Source organism: Crinia signifera, chromosome 4, assembly GCF_055691185.1.
Source record: "Crinia signifera chromosome 4, ASM5569118v1, whole genome shotgun sequence".
NCBI classification, from domain to species: domain Eukaryota; kingdom Metazoa; phylum Chordata; class Amphibia; order Anura; family Myobatrachidae; genus Crinia; species Crinia signifera.
The window spans coordinates 321,310,859-321,328,550 of NC_139220.1; the positions used below are offsets into that span (position 1 = coordinate 321,310,859).

The 17,692-nt window shown below is 48.0% G+C and overlaps 2 protein-coding genes across 2 annotated transcripts in view; both read left to right on the top strand.

Annotated features, from left to right (window-relative positions):
• LOC146075946 (uncharacterized) overlaps positions 1–17,692 on the top strand; it is an 83,237-nt gene that overhangs the window by 55,102 nt on the left and 10,443 nt on the right. The window contains exon 6 of the mRNA XM_083185655.1: positions 17,432–17,685. Coding sequence (XP_083041781.1) covers positions 17,432–17,685 — 254 coding nt within the window. The remainder of the gene's footprint in view (positions 1–17,431; positions 17,686–17,692) is intronic.
• The window catches only part of LOC146075945 (uncharacterized), a 230,165-nt gene continuing 219,664 nt past the window's right edge, over positions 7,192–17,692 (top strand). The window contains exon 1 of the mRNA XM_083185652.1: positions 7,192–7,316. The gene's annotated coding sequence lies outside the window, so the exon portion shown is untranslated. The remainder of the gene's footprint in view (positions 7,317–17,692) is intronic.

Genomic DNA, 17,692 nt, shown 5'->3' on the forward strand with positions numbered 1-17,692 from the left:
CTTTAATACAGGGATGGGGAACCATACCTCCCAACTTTTGTCCGTATGAAATAGGGACACTTGCGCGGCGAAGCCGCGCGAGCGTCCGAAAAGGGGGCGGGCGTATGCAAATGAGGGCGCGGCTTATGCTGATTAGCCGCGACCTCATTTTCATGCGAGAATAGACGCTGTGCGCATGCGCACAGTGTCTATTCTACTAGATTGGGGGTCTCCCAACTGCCACCCCCCGCAGCGGGACAATGCCTGCCGCGGGTGGGACAGCGGGACAGGACCCGAAAATCGGGACTGTCCCTCTAAAATCGTGACAGTTGGGAGGTATGGGGAACCTTTGATCCTCCAGATGTTGTTGAACTACACATCCCAGCATGTCCTGCTACAGTTTTGCTTTTTGCCCATGCTTGCTGGGATGTGTAGTTCAACAACAGCTGAAGGGATGAAAGTTCCCCATCTCAGCTTTAATGTTAAGGATATAGTGGGAGAAAATAAAAATAAATATATTAACCAGCAGTCAATTGATTAATCTGTAAACTGAATGAAATAAATGTTTATAACTAAGACCTAGAGATATATAATGTAATGTGCCTTTCTTATTGTGTATTTGTAGTACATAATGAGTTAAATATTAAGCTGCAAACTGTCATTACCTTCCATAGTACGAGACTGTACTGTGGGCAAAAAGTATATAGCCAGCTTGGATTTGCCCTTACCACCGGAGCATCACCATATATTCACCTCTCTAAGAATAGAAAGGGGTTGGGGGCAGGGGTTCCCAATCTTTTTCGAGAGGATCAGACCATAGAATAAAATTTTTCCATGGCACCCTCAAAATATATATAAAATTAAGTAGATTGTGTTTGTATGTGCTTCTAAGGTTCAGTTATGTGTTGAAGCGCATATATTTTATGATTGGCAGCCACCAGCACTGGTTTTGTCCACAAATAATTGATAATAACTATTTGCTGGTAGTTTGTTTTGGGGCTTGTTGCCTTGTTCTCAGGGCCCGCCGTGGATTGGATGCTGCAAAACAAAGCTGGCTCATGATTTGCTGAGCAGGGATCGGGTGGGCGGGTCTGTAAGTAGCAGGGAAGTGCTCACTGCTTCCTGTAGCTGCTGTATTGTGTCGTGTGGCCTCTTATCTGCAGGGACCCAGGTGACGGATAGAAGCAGGTATGTGTATGTGTGCTGCAGCAGCCTGTACATCAGCAGCCACTCAGCCTCCACATTCCCTGGGCTTCCTTATAGTTACTTAGCTCACACGGAAGCCGGGGCTGCTCTAGCCGTGCTCTGTGTGCTCCTGTACATTCCTCAGCAGCAGGGAGGGGGAGGACGGGGACTGCTGCACTAATCTCACCCTGTACTCGTGCTGAGAACACAGACTTATCAGAGGTGCAGCAGCAGCAGCAGCAGGGAGGGGGAGGACGGGGACTGCTGCACTAATCTCACCCTGTACTCGGGCTGAGAACACAGACTTATCAGAGGTGCAGCAGCAGCAGGGAGGGGGAGGACGGGGGACTGCTGCACTAATCTTACACTGTACTCGGGCTGAGAACACAGACTTATCAGAGGTGCAGCATCTCTCATGCACCCTCACTCCCTCCCAGTGGGAGGAGACGCTCACCCACTGCCAGGAGCTGCATACTGTCTCCCACCCTCCTCCAGTTCTAGGGATGCCCATCGACCATCAAAGATTTCAAATAATCGATGGTTTATGGCCGATGTTGAATACTTTTGCCATCGATGTGGGAGGACCAGATGGTTTCCCTACATCGATGGCAAAGGAGAACTGATCAAGTTTCAAATTTGTTTAAATCTCCCGCGATTCGCAGAGCCCCCCGAGACCCCCCCCCCTCCTGGGATTTCGCGGACCACCGCCCCCTCCCGTGATTCACGGCACCCCCCCCTCCTGTGATTTGCGCTCCCCCCTCCCACAATTTGCGCCCCCCTCCCGCGATTCTAGCCCCCCCACGCATGATTTGCGGACCCCCTCCCGCGATTCATGGAACCCCCCTATACCGCCCTCCCGCAATTTGCGGACCCCCTCTGCATCTCCCGTGCCCCCCCCGCAATTCACACCCCCCCTCCCTCGCCCCCTCCCGCAATTTGCAGACCCCCCCCTCCCGCAAATTCGGCCCTGGCTACCGTGCTGCCAGAAGTGTCCCCACAGTTCTGGCCCTGGCTACCCACTGCCAGAAGTGTCCCCACGGTCCTCTACACCAGCGTCACAACTTTTATCAATATCTTGCCCACATACCACTATTATACAGCCTCCTGCTCTCATGCACGCTCACTCCCTCCCAGTGGGAGGAGACGCTCACCCACTGCCGGGAGCTGCATACTGTCCCCCACCCTCCTCACAGTTCTAGGGATGTCCATCGACCATCAATGATTTCAAATAATCGATGGTTTGTGGCCGATGTTGAATACTTTTCCATCGATGTGGGAGGACCAGATGGTTTCCCTACATCGATGGCAAAGGAGAACTGATCGATGTTCAAATTTTTTAAAATCTCCCGCAATTCGCAGAGCCCCCCGCGACCCCCCCCCCCCCTTCCCGGAATTTGCGGACCACCGCCCCCGGGACACGGAGCACAGCTCCGCCCCCCACACCCGGAAGTCCCGTCACCAAGTTCTGATTGACCCACGGCCTTTTCAGTCAGATATAATGGATGACCATCGATAGCTACAACAATCGATGGTTATCCAAGTAATATGTTACTACTATCGATGGCAGGGTGCAAAATATGGGGGGGCACCAATATTTATCTTGCCTCCGGGCAACTGGGATGAACTTACGCCACTGACGCTGTGAGCATGTGCACCTCATCTATTCACGGACCACAGTGGGGGTACTCCCAACTGCCCCCCCCCCCTGCCGCGGGACAAAAAAAGGGATGTTCCCGTGATAAGCGGGACAGTTGGGAGGTATGCTGCCTGAGAGTGGTAATATTCATTATATATGTATATATTAGGATTATGTTTGTATTTCCGATGTGTAATGTGTGTGCGTGTAACATAATAGGCAACATAATATTTTTATGTAATAAATTTCAAATAAGGTATTTTACCTCTCCCCGTGCGCAGTTATGTTGTTCTTATCTGTTTTATACTCCTATTTATAGCTCCTACTACAGGTGAGGTTTATACCTCCCCAAGTCTGGAGCTTATCCTCTGTTTTCTTAATTGTTAGACCCATCTGTCCACAGAGGCCGCAGTTTGTGATGAGCGTATCCATCACCATGGTAACTTAATAATCAATAATAATCTTAAGAGCACATTGATTGGCTTATACTATGCAGGTAGAGATACAAAGCTAGGAGAAGTTTTAGCTCTAAACTGAAGATGCCCATACATTAGAGTGACATCTCTCCGAGACGAGAAGTCACCTGTGATCCCTCTTGAGCTGCCCAGGATCCTCCCCGGCAGCAGGACCACATACCGTATGCAGTCATTTTGTATATGATGCATTGTATACGATCTCAGCCAAGTCTGCCTGGCTGGCGATGCGGCTGATCTTACCTGCAGCCTGTGCAATCTTCAGGCCCCCGATGAGATGCACATGGGACTGCACATCGCATCGGACCTGGTGGGAAATTGGTACTTGTGTAGTATCACGGCTCCCATCGCATGCCATCGCATGCGTTTTTGATCACAAATGCATTGAAATTAGTAGGAAACATGTGAAAAGCACCCCAAATGGCATTTTTCACACTACCACCCCCACTATCAACGCCAACCCGAAGCGTGGCGAGCGCAGCGATCCCGCGCTGGGCGGTGGTACGCATCCTATGACCTTTTCATACCCCCACTATCCACGTCGGCGTGGAGTTGAGAATAGAAAGTGTGGCGAGCGCAGCGAGCCCGAAGCGTGGCGAGCGGACGCGGATACCTTACCAGGTATGCACGTCCCCTCGCCTGTGTCACAGGTGTCCGCGTACCCTCGCGGAGCTCGCTGCGCTCGCCACGCTTCGGGCTCGCTGCGCTCGCCACACTTTCTATTCTCAACTCCACGCCGACATGGATAGTGGGGGTATGAAAAGGTCGTAGGACGCGTACCGCCACCCCTCGCGGGATCGCTGCGCTCGCCACGCTTCGGGTTGGCGTTGATAGTGGAGGTGGTACAGTGTGAAAAATGCCGTTTGGGGTGCTTTTCACATGTTTCCTACTAATTTCAATGCATTTGGATGCATTTGTGATCAAAATCACATGCGATCCGATCGCATGTGATGCGGTTTTTTACCATGCGATGCCCAAATAGGCGTTCCCCGTTTTTTTTTATTTTAACCAGCCCCATGCTCCAGGTCCGGGGCTGGTTCACAAAATAAGGGGGACAAAGTGAGTAGGGGTCCCCCGTATTTTATGAACCAGCCCCAGGCCAAACCAGCCAGCAGGGTAATGCCACAGCCGGGGGCCACTTATTATATAAGGTCCCGCGGCCAAAACATCACCCTACTGACCAGTCAGCCTGGCCAGGGGTCCTGGGGGAGTGGGGACCCCCCCCAATAAAGGGGTCCCCCCCTCCAGGACTTACCTGACCAGGCTGAAGCCTGGTGCTGTCCCCAGTGACCCAGGAGCGGTGCTCACCGGGCTGATTCAGTGTAAAAAATAGAATAAAGAATTGTTTAATACTGTGGAACTATGAGTCCCAGCAAGCCTCCCCCACAAGCTGGGACTTGGAGAACCACAAGTCCCAACATGCGGGGCATTAAAGGGCCCGCTGGCACTTGTAGTTCCACAGTATGAAAAATAGTAAAATAAACACACACCACATCCAAAGCCCACACATACTGATACTTACCTATCTTGAGCCCGTCGGTAGGTTCCGGGGTCCGGTGCTCCTGGGTCTGGGCCTCCAGGGTCTGGGGTCCGGTGCTCCATGGTCCGGTGCTCCGGGGTTATTTATTTATTTTACCAATTTTTTTTACACATCTGACCGTATATATGGCGCTAATACGAATCATTACGCCATCGGAGGGTTACAGAGCAGTCATATTTGACTGCTTTATAAATTCCCCTCCGGAACACGAATTTGCATACTGCGGAAACAGCCGTATGCAGTCGTAGTCATATTGTATTTGTATTCTTAGTAATATTGTATTTGTATTCTTAGTAAATTTCCCCCCTTATGTCAGTCACATTTGATTTGGACGCGTTTCATGGACTATATCACCGCAATCACATGAAAAGTGACCAAGGGGCCCATTTATCATGATCGCATTTACAATGGGATCTGGGCGGAATATTACCGGCCAGGATCACATTGTAAAATGCGGACACATCACAGGGATGTATCATCCCTGACTACAGGGACAGAGTTCAGAAAGGAGCCCATCCCTGTAAAGTGCTGACCCGGAAGATGGGGGGGTCTGCGCATGCGCGGTTATGCATTGACCCCCGCCGACCCCTCTGACCGCACTGCCCTGCTCGGCAGTGCGATCCCGTAGCCATGGGCTATCACCATTCCAGAATGGCGATAGCCAAGGGATGCAAAGCCGGGGTGCCCAATGTGAGGGATGCGACCGGCGGCACTGCAGGGGGGTCGCAGCAGCGATCAGAGATTCCTGCTGCGGTCCCCCTTTGATACATTGGGGTGTTACTTAATATTTGTGGCAAACCCCCGAAAACGGGTATTTTCGGGGATTTAGCCGCAAATATTACTTGATAAATGGGGCCCCAAATCACAAGTGAATTGCCCTAGTGTATGTGTGCCATACTATTGGCCACTACTCACCACCCTCAGGGCCAGATTCTCTAAGCTTCAAAAGTGATAAAATGGAGAGTGATAAACAGCCAGCCAATCAGCTCCTACCTGACATTCTTCATACACAGTCTGTGACATGGCAGGCAGGAGCTGATTGGCTGGCTGTTTATCACTCTCCATTTTATCACTTTTGAAGCTTAAAGTGCCCACACACGCACCGATCCCGGCGGTGCGATGCTATGCGATGGGGTGCGCGCTCCCGCGGCACCTCATCGCACAGTACAAAAAGTATGTGCTGCACATACTTTTTGTACTAGCTTTTTATCGTATAGCATCGCATCGCATGCACAAGGCATACGATGCGATGCTATGTGTGCTAGTTAAGCACAGAACGCACGCCGGGATCGATGCGTCTGTGGGCACCTTTAGAGAATCTGGCCCTCAATCCTTAAAGAAAGGGCTCCCTCTCTCTCCCAGTATCTATGACTCCACCGGATCTGCAGTGACTCAGAGGAGAAGCTCAGACAAATGGATCAAATGATGGTTACATTTATCCAAAGAGGATGTTCATATAAACCAATACAGCAAGCTAAGATAGAAGTGTGGGGGGAACCCACGAGGAGTACGACAAGCCCGGCAAATAAGAGCGAGACATCGGTACTATGGATAAATAACTACACAACGGTCACACAGAGACGAACTACGACTGCTGAGAGAATCTGGCCAGTGGTCCTGATGTGAGAGGAATCTCTGAGCGCTTAGTACTCCAATGTTATATGAGGAGAGAAATAATATTACAGACGCTCCGGTACATACTGAGGTTTCTAATTTTGTTGATAAATTGTTCCATTGGAAATGGTTGATATAATTAGGCTGGCCATACACTACTGCGATGTATCAGGACTGTGTATGGCCATCCGATCCCTCCGCAAACCAACTGGGACCATCCTGTGGGGCAGGATCACATGCGATACTTTTGTATGTGGTCCTTTCATATGTGATGTATCGCATGCAGCCTCTGTGTGCCGTGGATGGGAGGGAGATCCGAGTCAGAGGTCCGACCTGCATGCATGTCCGACCTCACACTCAGGTCCAAGGGATGCGCACCGGACCCTATGACATGTCATTCTCAGCCCGATTAGTCGCAATGGATGGAATTGGCACATATCGCTGTAGTGTATGGGGTTATTTATATTCAGTTTAGAGCTAAAACTCCTCCTAGTTTTCCATCTCTACCCATATAATATAAGCCAGCGGTTCTCAAACTGTGGGTCCTGACCTTGAGGTGAGTCCTGATCACCTCAGCATGGGGACGCGACTCCATGTTGCTGACTATCAGGCTGATGACTTCTTCAATCTCCCAGTCAGTGATCCAAGGAGTCTGACCCATCAGTAGAATTGTCTGTTACGTCAGACCCTACAATGCTGCCAGGCATGTGCGCTCTGCTGACTACACATGTGCGTATAACCATGTGCTCCTTATACTCAGGTGCAGAATCCGTATTGCCGTGACTTGCTGTATGATCTCTGTAACTGGAGGCAGAAATATAACCGGATCCTCCTCTCCCCTCCGGTGTACGTGGGACACTGCTGCCGGCCAGTGATACGGGAGGATAAGGTGACTATAACATTATCTTATCATATTGGGCACTGATCAGTACAGCTGTGAATGACCGTGTTATACACTATGTCCAGTATCAATCAGCTGCGGTAAAGGATATGCAAGGAACTATCCAATTATCCTGGACTGGTGCTCTGCCACTGCTTCATACGTGTACATGTTTTCTAATAACGCTCCTCTGTCCAGACCACTTCCCCTCACTGTCTGCTCTGCATCCCGACTAATACTGCTCCTACCGACACCCGAGCGCTCAGCCAGCCACAGCCAGAGATACCACCACCGCGCTACATGACCCACACCGGCCAATCAGCTGCTCCCAGCTCCCTTCTCTCTTCTCTTCCGGCTCTATCACAGCAGCAGCACCGCTTCCCTTCCCGGAGACTGATCTCTGATAAATCTTGCTATGCAAGTTGGATTCTGAATCTTCCAAAGTCCTCATTGGTACCATGCCAGCGTCTTCAGTTCCTGGGCATGATCCTAGACACAGTGTAACAAAAGACGTTCCTTCCTGTGGACAAAATGGTGGCATTTCAACTGTTGGTACAGGAAGTACTCTGAGCCGAATATCAGTCCCCTTTGATACATTGGGGTGATACTTAATATTTGTATTGAATATCAGTCCATATGTGCATCAGATTAGTGAGCAAGTTGGTGGCCTCATTCCAGGCTGTTAAATATGGAAGGTTCCATTCCAGAACTTTTCAACTGTTCATCTTGAGCAAGTGGTCCAGGTCTCACCTCCACATGCACAAGATAATACGTCTGTCCCCCCAGACATGGTTGTAACTCCATTGATGGCTTCAGTTTCCCAACCTGATGGTGGGCTAGAGTTTTGGGATTCAAAACTGGATCCTTCTCACGCAGGTCGCCAGTCTAATGGGCTAGGGTGCAGTGACGCAGTGGGTTCAGTTCCAAGGCAATTGGCCCTCCTGGGAAGCCAGATTACACATCAATAGGGCTTTGAGCCATGTTCAAAGCTCTGTTGCAAGTCTATCCACTACTACAGTGTCAAGCTGTGCAGGTCCAGTCAGACAACGCAATGACAGTTGCCTACATAAACCATCAGGGAGGTATGAAGAGCAGAGCGTGTGTGAGGGAAATGTCCAAAATTCTCTTCTGGGCAGAACAGCATGCAAGAGTGATCTCAGCCATAGAGATGGAGCGCCTGTCAGCCAGGGTCGCCAAATGTCCCCTGCCAGAACGGGACGCACGAGCACCCCCTTCTGGTGATTGGTGGCGGACATTCTATCACCAGGGGCAGCTCCATTGAGAGCTGTTCCATCTCTATTTATCCCCGGAATGGACAACTGGCACACAGATTTCCTCAGTCGACAATCCCCCCGGGGAATAAGGCCTGAACCCCCAGGGATTACATCTGATTGTAGATCAGTGGGGACTTCCACAGATAGACCTGATAGCATTTAGACTCAACTGGTATTGTTTATGAACAGTTGATCTTCAAGCAGTGGCTGCTCTGACAGCGAGTTGGTCGTACTGACTGGTATTCCTGTTCCCTCCGATTCCCTTAATCGCAAGGGCGCTAAAAAGAATCAGAAGCCAAGTAGTGGAGGCGATACTGGTGGCCCCAGACTGGCCTCGATGGGCATGGTATGTTGATCTTCAGACTATGGTAATCCAGGGGCAAACGCAGGATTTTCAGAAGGGGGTTTCCAGAGAGGGGCGGAGCAAAGCACGGAGATGGACACTTAGGTGACCCAGTATATGCCGGGTCAGTTAAAGTATTATAGATAAACCAAATGTATATTAATAATAATAATATACATATATATATATATATATACTTGGTGGGGTTGCGGCCTGGCACTCTCCACGGCGTGACAACTGCCCCGGTGCCTTCACTCAATATAAATAACTGAACAAAAGATAGGCGGCACTCGGAGGTCTTCGGCAAAAGAATATATTTGGAAAAAATAAAGCTGACGTTTCGGAGCTATGCTCCTTCTTCAAAAGCTGATAGGTGAGACGTCTCACCTATCAGCTTTTGAAGAAGGAGCATAGCTCCGAAACGTCAGCTTTATTTTTTCCAAATATATTCTTTTGCCGAAGACCTCCGAGTGCCGCCTATCTTTTGTTCAGTTATATATATATATATATATATATATATATATATATATATATACACATAACAGCAGTGTAGACCCCTGGGCATAGCAATGTATTGGGGCCCCTACCGATCCTCCATTAGTAGGGGTGGGGGAAGCTTTGATGTCCTGCGGGTGGTAGGGGGTATTATATCAACCATGCAGCATGTAGGGCCTGGATCAGTAATTTCCACTAATTACCCCTTTACTTCACAGATGGTGGGAGAAGGGGGCATTGGGCTGAATGAAGGGGCCCTGATACATAACTTCCAGGGTGGTAGAGGATGTTTAATACGCAGAGGAGGGGTGTATAGTGGAGTGGGCTTATTATTCATAATTTTCTGGTGGGGGGACAGCTTACTTGACTGCAGAACTAGATTTCTTAACTTTTAATGGAATTAAAAACTAGAGAATCTCACCTACCAAATGGTATTAGGGACTAGGGATCAGAGTTCAGGAGGCAGAGCAATCTGCCAACGAGATTATAAAACTACATACCAGGTGTGTGGAGCTGGAGCAGTAACCAGCTGCTGGAAGGCTGATATCTCTGGTTCTGGGAACAGTAGAGACAAACTCCTAGTGTCCATCAAAGGGGGAGAGTCCCAGCTTTTGGAATACACCTGCAGAACCTGAAATATCTGACTGGGAAGAGCAATTAACAGACTTGGATGGGGACCACTGCTTTGAAGTCAAATATCTCTGGTTCCATTAGGCCGATTTTTTAAATTCTTGTACCCATGGAAAGAGGGGACTCTCAACTTTCAAAGTAGGTCCCCCTGGGGGGTTTCTGGGTACTCAGAAACCCCCCTGCGTGCGCTACTGTAATCGACGATCCATGGCACCTTCCTCTCAGAAAAAAATCTTCTCCAGCAAGGCCCGTTCGTCTACCAAGACTTAGGGCTGCTTCACATGCTCCGGCTGACACTGGGAGGAAAAAACCTGCACGCCCAAATGCTGTGCCGCACACAATAGTTAATGATGGACAGGATTGTGTCCATTCACACGGGATGGTCACGACCCAGCCGATCAGTTGCAGCCGGCTGTCACCACTGGAAAGAACGGCTGCCGGGCTGTGGCCATCCTGACCATTGTAAACTTCTGTGTGCGGCAGGGCTACTTGGCCGTGCGGGGTTTCGCTGCCCAGCGGCTGCCGGTGTGTGTGTGAAAGGGGCCTTAGGGTGGCTTTGTTTAATGGCTTGGAGGTTGAGAGACAGATTCTAGCCCAGAAGGGCCTGCATGCCTCTGTGATATCTACCAAGACCCAGAATGCCTTTGGAGGAAATATGTTGCCTGGTGTGAGAAAAAGACCTTTCTACCTGCTGATTTTAAGGAATGTTTCCTGCAGTTCTTGCAGACAGGTCTGGATTTGGTGCCTACGTCTGGGATCCTTAAAGATTCAGATTTCGACCTTGTCTGTTTCCTTCCAGAAAAGTTTGGCAGTCATGCCTGAAGTACAGACATTTATTAAAGGCGCTCTCCATATTCAGCCTCCTACGGCACCCTGGGAACTGGACATGGTGTTGAATTTTCTGCAGTCATCGTGGTGTGAACAAGAAAAAAGAGAACATGTAACAGCACTGATCACCAGATTCAAGATAGAATACAGCTACACTCAATAAAAATTTAAATTACAAATCTTGTTTTGTTAAGGTATATTCACCCACTGGTTCCACTTGGTGGCTGAAGGTTGGCTCTGATGCAAATGTCCATTCCTATTGGGCCCAATGGATAATGTGTGCAGTCCGATTCAGGTTCCTCTGTTCCTAGTTTTGCCTCTGGGGGATAGCACACCCCTCTGTTCCTTTTGTAGCCACAGGGGGGCAGTCTCAACCCCTACCTCGTAAGACATCTGTGCGGAGGATTTCTGGCTGTGGAAATGACAAAGGTGGAAAACCCGGGAGGTTGTATGGTAATCCCTCGTTAGGTGGAGGACTGACAAATGAATGCTGTATGGAGCTTGGATGGTGTAAAAGCAGCAATTGTGGATCCCAGGGTTGATAGCCTTGATGCATTTCGCTGCTTGGAACCAGTGGGTGAATATACCTTAACAAAACGTGATTTGTAATAGTAATTTTTATTGACTGCAGTTTTATCCTATCTTATTCATGCAATTGCATTATTAATATTAAAATGTATTAACCATTTGAATCCGGTGATCAGCGCTGTTAAATTTTTCTCTGTTTTATTGTATGTTTTTGACTGAGGGAGCTACTACCCCCAGTAGCTTGTAATAGCAGCTACTTGGCATACCAACTCACCATGGAGCGACCTCTCTATGGGCAGTATTCAATGAGAAAAGTTCTCCGTGTTTTGTGGAGAATTTGTGCTTTGTTCGCCTTGGACGGAGCATTTTGCTCTCCAAAAGCGAGCAACCCTATTCAATGTGAAATGTTCTCCGTCTTTCTAAGTGACTTTCTCCGTGTCTCTCCGTGTAGCAATTCTCCATCTTTTGATGGAGAGCTGGAATGTGAACTTTTAAACTAAAAGGTTTTTTTAAGAAATTTTGGTGTCAAAAAATCAGTTTTTTTTTCTGTGAAGGGGCATGTTATTTTTATTCATGTGCTTATAGCACATGAATATATATTTAATTTTAAAAAATATATTTTTTTAAATTTTTTTTTTTTTTTACACAGTGCAGCAAGCAGGGGGCCGGAGTGCTCGAGCCGCTCATTAGATATTCATATATTCACTGCACCCGAACGTAACTATGCACAAACGGGTGCAGTGAATACTGGGTCCCCCGCTGGCTATAGGGGGGTGCAGCCTGGGTCCTGGAGAGCCCCCCTCCCCTCCACAGTCCTCTGGAGCAGCCAGGGAGACTTTAATCTCTCTGGCTGCTTCCGGCTCCCTGAAAGCTCCCTGCTCCCTGCAGGGGTTAAGACTCTCCGCGAGTGGCGGAGAGCATCAGCCACATTGAATAGAGGGAGCAGGAGTGGCAGAGAGCCCTCCGGAACACGGAGAGTGCATGGAGAGCGAAATAAAACGCTCTCCATGCACGGAGAACTTTTTCATTGAATACTGCCCTATGTCTTCGATATAAATCATGGTTTGAACCCCTGGCAACGACTGATTTGAAATACCCCAAGTGAAAGTAGTGCTTCTGGCCCTAGCCTCTGCTAGGAGGGTGTCAGAATTAGGAGCATTGTCGTGTAAGAGCCCACATCTCGCCTTTCACGAAGACAGGGCGGAGCTTAGAACAAGAGAGCATTTCCTGCCGAAGGTGGTATCGGCGTTCCACCTAAACCAGCCTATTGTGGTTCTGACTAGCACTGCTCATCCTAATATCCCAGAATCCCTGGATGTTTTGAGAGCCTTGAAAACATATGTTAAAAGGATAGCTCACATTCATAAGACAGATTGCCTCTTTGTGCTCTATGATGCTGTTAGGGTTCTGAGGGGATTCCAGACAAGAGGTTACTGGGACAGACAGGCCACTATCCAACCATAACTCTGTTAATCCCTCCAGAGGCTATAGGCACCTGCAGAGCTAAGACTTCACCAATAATAGCCACGTTCAAAGGAGTAAATTAGGTACACTCCAACCCCGGTGCCACCTGGACTTGGCAAGGAAACAAGGTGCCCAGCACCTCCAGAGCAGACAAGACGATTTCTAACTAAAAACCCATAAACATGGAACAAAACAATAATGTGACACGACTGTCCTCCAAAGGGGAATTCTCCAGCAGCCCAACGTACACTTGTTTTGACTAATGATCCCTAGCTGGATCAATTAGAAAGATAGTGAAGTAGGGAGCAAAGATACAGTTTCCCACCACACTACCCTGTATGCAACAATGCATTAAGATGTTAATAATTACACAATACTCCAACAGTTAGACCTATACATGCAGTTCTGCAGCAAGATGTAATATCACGGAACCTGCTCCCACCATAACACTGAGGATAGCTTGTGGGAATACCAGAGAGACACCACATAAGTTTGCACATAGATAATACTGTAATTAGCAGAGAATACAAATGCCTAGATGGTACAATGACACTTATCTCTGTACAGGTCTGGGTCAGGACATCAGTAGCCAGTACCAGGGGACAATAGTTTTTAGGGGAAAGAGAAAGATTTGCACAATAGATGCACACCAAAGAATGGATTTAGTGTGTTAAAAATTAAATACCTAACACCAAATTAAAATCCATTTATTGGTACAAAACCCATTGCAAGTGGGGACCAAATCCCAAAGAAGTGATACTAGATTCTTTCTTCTCATATGGGTATTTCTCCAAATAGTGCTGAAAAATAAAGATTTATAAAATGTAAATATTCACAGCACTGCCAAATTGTCCAAGGGAAACTCTTTTAATCCCTAAAAACACTATTTCTTTCTTGTGTGCATTTGCACTTCACATTATATGTTGTGTGTATGTCTAAAAAGTTTTAGCCTCTGAAAATATTTTCACAAGCCGCAGAAGGTTATCCTGTGCAATCCTATGTGTTAAAAGTTTGCACAGGACAGTGTCCTCTCTTCTTTTTATTCAAATTAACTAATAAAAGTTAAAGTTTTAAAACAGTAACAAACCAAAAATTTCTTCTTCAAATATCTTTCTCCTTTGGTGTGCATCTATTGTGCAAATCTTTCTCTTTCCCCTACAAACTATTGTCCTACCCTTTTCCCGGATAGCACCCCCGCCAGATTATTTTCAATAAAGGCAGCCCAAATACATACAAATCCCTAAAATTACTAAAGGGATATGACCCAGTTGTGTGCGGACCTCCCCTCTCTCCCTCATTGATTGGGTACCAGGGGACAGGAAGAAACTTGGTCTCCTCTGCAACACAATCTCAGATGCACAGCAAGGACACCGACTTCAGGCTTGCACCAGAAGCTGACAGGCAAAACAGAATAGGACAGGCTACACAAGGAAAATCACCGAAGTCTGGGTAAAAGGCAGCATGGGAGATAAAGGGCAATCACAATAGCCAAGGCACAATAGCAGCATGGGAGATAAACTCCCAATCACAATAGCCAAGGCAAACAAGCCCCCTTAACAAGGAGACTTAAGGCCCCCATACACTATGCGATTTTGGGACGATTTCATCCGATTTCGGCACTTTGTGCCGATAATCGGATGAAATCGGCCCAAAATCGTAGGTATGTGACATTTGATCCGATCCGATGCGCGGTCCCGTGCGCATCGGACCGGATCAGGGAGGTCGGACGGTCTGTACATACGATCACGTCCGACCTCCCTGTATGCATATGCTTGCCACCTGACAGGCATATGCATACAGACACCGGGGGAGTAGTGGGGGCGGCCAGCGGCAGTGGGGGCGGGCAGCGGCGGTGGGGATGGGCGGCGTGTGCGGTGAGCGCAGTGTACTTACACATAGCAGCAGCGGCGGGGACGGGACGCGCAGTGGCGGCTATTATATTTTTAAAATACTTGTCAAATGAACGGCCGCTCTCTGATTGGCCGGAGAGCTCTCAGCCAATCAGAGAGCGGCCGGTCATTTGACAAGTATTTTAAAAATATAATAGCCGCCACTGCGCGTCCCGTCCCCGCCGCTGCTGCTATGTGTAAGTACACTGCGCTCACCGCACACGCCGCCCGTCCCCACCGCCGCTGGCCGCCCCCACCACCGCTGCCCGTCCCCACTACTGCCGCTGCCCGCCCCCACTACTGCTCACCGCCCTGCAGCTCCCCGGGGTTTTTTTTACATGGGATAAATCGCATGCGATTTATCCCATGTAAAAATGGCACATCAAGTGCCAAATTGTATGTGAGCCTCCCGGGGAGCTGCCGGGCGGCTCGCAGGTAAATTGGGTCTGACTTGTCCCTTGGACAAGTCGGCCTAATGTATGGGGGCCTTTACTACAGGTATGGAGCCTGACACACCAGGCCAAGAGCTGATTGGTTTAATTAAGCAACAGCTGTGCTCCACCTTGAGGACACAGGAGTAACAGTATAGGAAGGGAAGGATTGTCACAGGCTCTAAATTAATAAAGGTGATATGTTTTTATTATTCAAAAGACCAACATAGGACCTAATTAGGCTCTGGTACCGCTAGGGTGCTTGGTTGGAGGTGCTCCCAAAATAGTCCAGCAATAAAGCTAACAGAAAAATGGGGGGTTGTCCCGAGGAAGACAAAGGCAGAACAGTAAGGGTTTTTGAGGGAAGCTTTTAAATTAATGTGTTATGAGTGAACTAAAATATAACTTTTATTAAACAACTCTAAAAAAAGAGAGAAACGTCACCACAATTAAATAAGTACATACATGAATAAATTTCTACAACAATTTAAATGGTAGTGTCGTCATTAAATCACTGGCAAAAATGATTTATACACGGTATCCACCTCTAATACTATGGTTTTGCACAAGATAAATTGAAATCCAAGGTTGGAGTTTGTGCATGAGTAATTATAACTGACCAATGTCTGTTGGGAATCTGTCCTGACGATATAGGTAATTAAAATCCAGTTTTTTTTGTGGTTAAGCATTGCTTGCTGCTGTTTATGGCCTCGAGAACCTGCTGAAGTGTAATTTCAGGGGTCCTCGGTGGGCTATTGCCCTTGGAGGGGGTGGTATGTGGTGGGGTCGAGGGTGTTTGTGAGTTGTTTCTGGCTTGTGCGCAGGCATATCTTTCTAGCTGGGCTGCAGCTGTGCTATTGCAGATTTTCCCCAGGATAACTGCCAAGTGCGGTGCTGGTGTCTCCACACACACACACACACACACACACACACACACACACACACACACACAATATCAGTATTACATTTCTGTACCAGGGGACTTGGCTAACTTATTCTATGTCACTCCAAAATGATGTTACAGTAGCTTTCTGCAGTTCTATTTTAATGGCAAGCTGAATTCTACAGTTTAGATCCATGAAGGGCTTCAGGAGCCAGCACAATCTCGCTGGCAATCTCCCTTGGCAACAAATACAATGCCCCGCTCTGTCTAGATGGTACAACACAGAGCCCTCTAGCCCTCCGTTAACTGAGCCAACACTAAACTGATCTTATCCGCTGACAATAAACACAGACTGCAGTTTAAGAATAAAGGTGCCGTTAAAGACGGGACTTATGCCCCGCAACAGCCCACTACTTCCAGGCGTCTGACGCTGTCTCCTGCTGGCATGACCACCTTGCTCCTTACAGAATTATGGTTCCTGGAGGCTGGTAAGCAATGTGCTCATGCAGCCTCACAGATGACCACTGGGCCCTCGGCTCCCTTGAATGGCAGCTCGGGGGAGCGTTACACAGCAGCGGGTGCAGGTATTGGCTGCTTTCCTCTCACGTTGATGTCTGCCGGTGCTTCCCGCCCTGCAGCTATCAGGATGGGAATATCAGCCAGAGAGCTCTTGCTTCTACTCCAGGACAGGCCAACCTGTGGCTCTCCAGATGTGGTGAAACTACAAATCCCAGCATGCCTTGCCCCAGTTTTAACACTCACTTATAGCAAAACTGTGGCAAGGCATGCTGGGATTTTTAGTTTCACCGCATCTGGAGAGCCATAGGTTGGCCAGGTCTGTTTTACTCCCAAGCTGCCAAGGTCATGCCCCTAGCGCTTGCAACGAATTTTAATAAAAACATGCTCGGCTCTTATAATCCCGCTATAGCATGGCAGGACTAGAAGGACTGTTTAACGCACAAGGAGGCTGGATGTATGTGGACACATCTGTACACGAATATATAATCAGTGACTGATACTTGTTATCGTATATAAATATATGTCTTATACAATATAAGTAGTGTTATCCTGGTAACCATTATGCTTTTACATATTAACTTTCTTACAGGACATATAAGGAGCAGGATTCTAACTAAGACTACGTGGAAAGGGACATTGTTCTCCGATCAAGCCAACTAAATACATCATATCTCCTTACACCTCAGGAGGAGGAACAAAAGCAATTTTATTTTCTGGATAGAAGAAACCTTCAGCAACTAATTTGTTTCTCACCTCATACATGATGAGTCACACAGGAGAGAAACCACATGTGTGCTCTGAGTGTGACAAAGGCTTTACATATGAATCACATCTTCTCAGACATCAGAGGAGTCACACAGGAGAGAAGCCATATAAATGTTCTAAATGCAGCAAATGTTTTTCCCGGAAGTCACAGCTTGTCCTACATCAGAGGAGTCACACAGGAGAGAAGCCATATAAATGTTCTGAATGCAGCAAATGTTTTTCCCAGATGTCACAGCTTGTTATACATCAGAGGAGTCACACAGGAGAGAAGCCATATAAATGTTCTGAATGCAGCAAATGTTTTTCCCAGATGTCACAGCTTGTTATACATCAGAG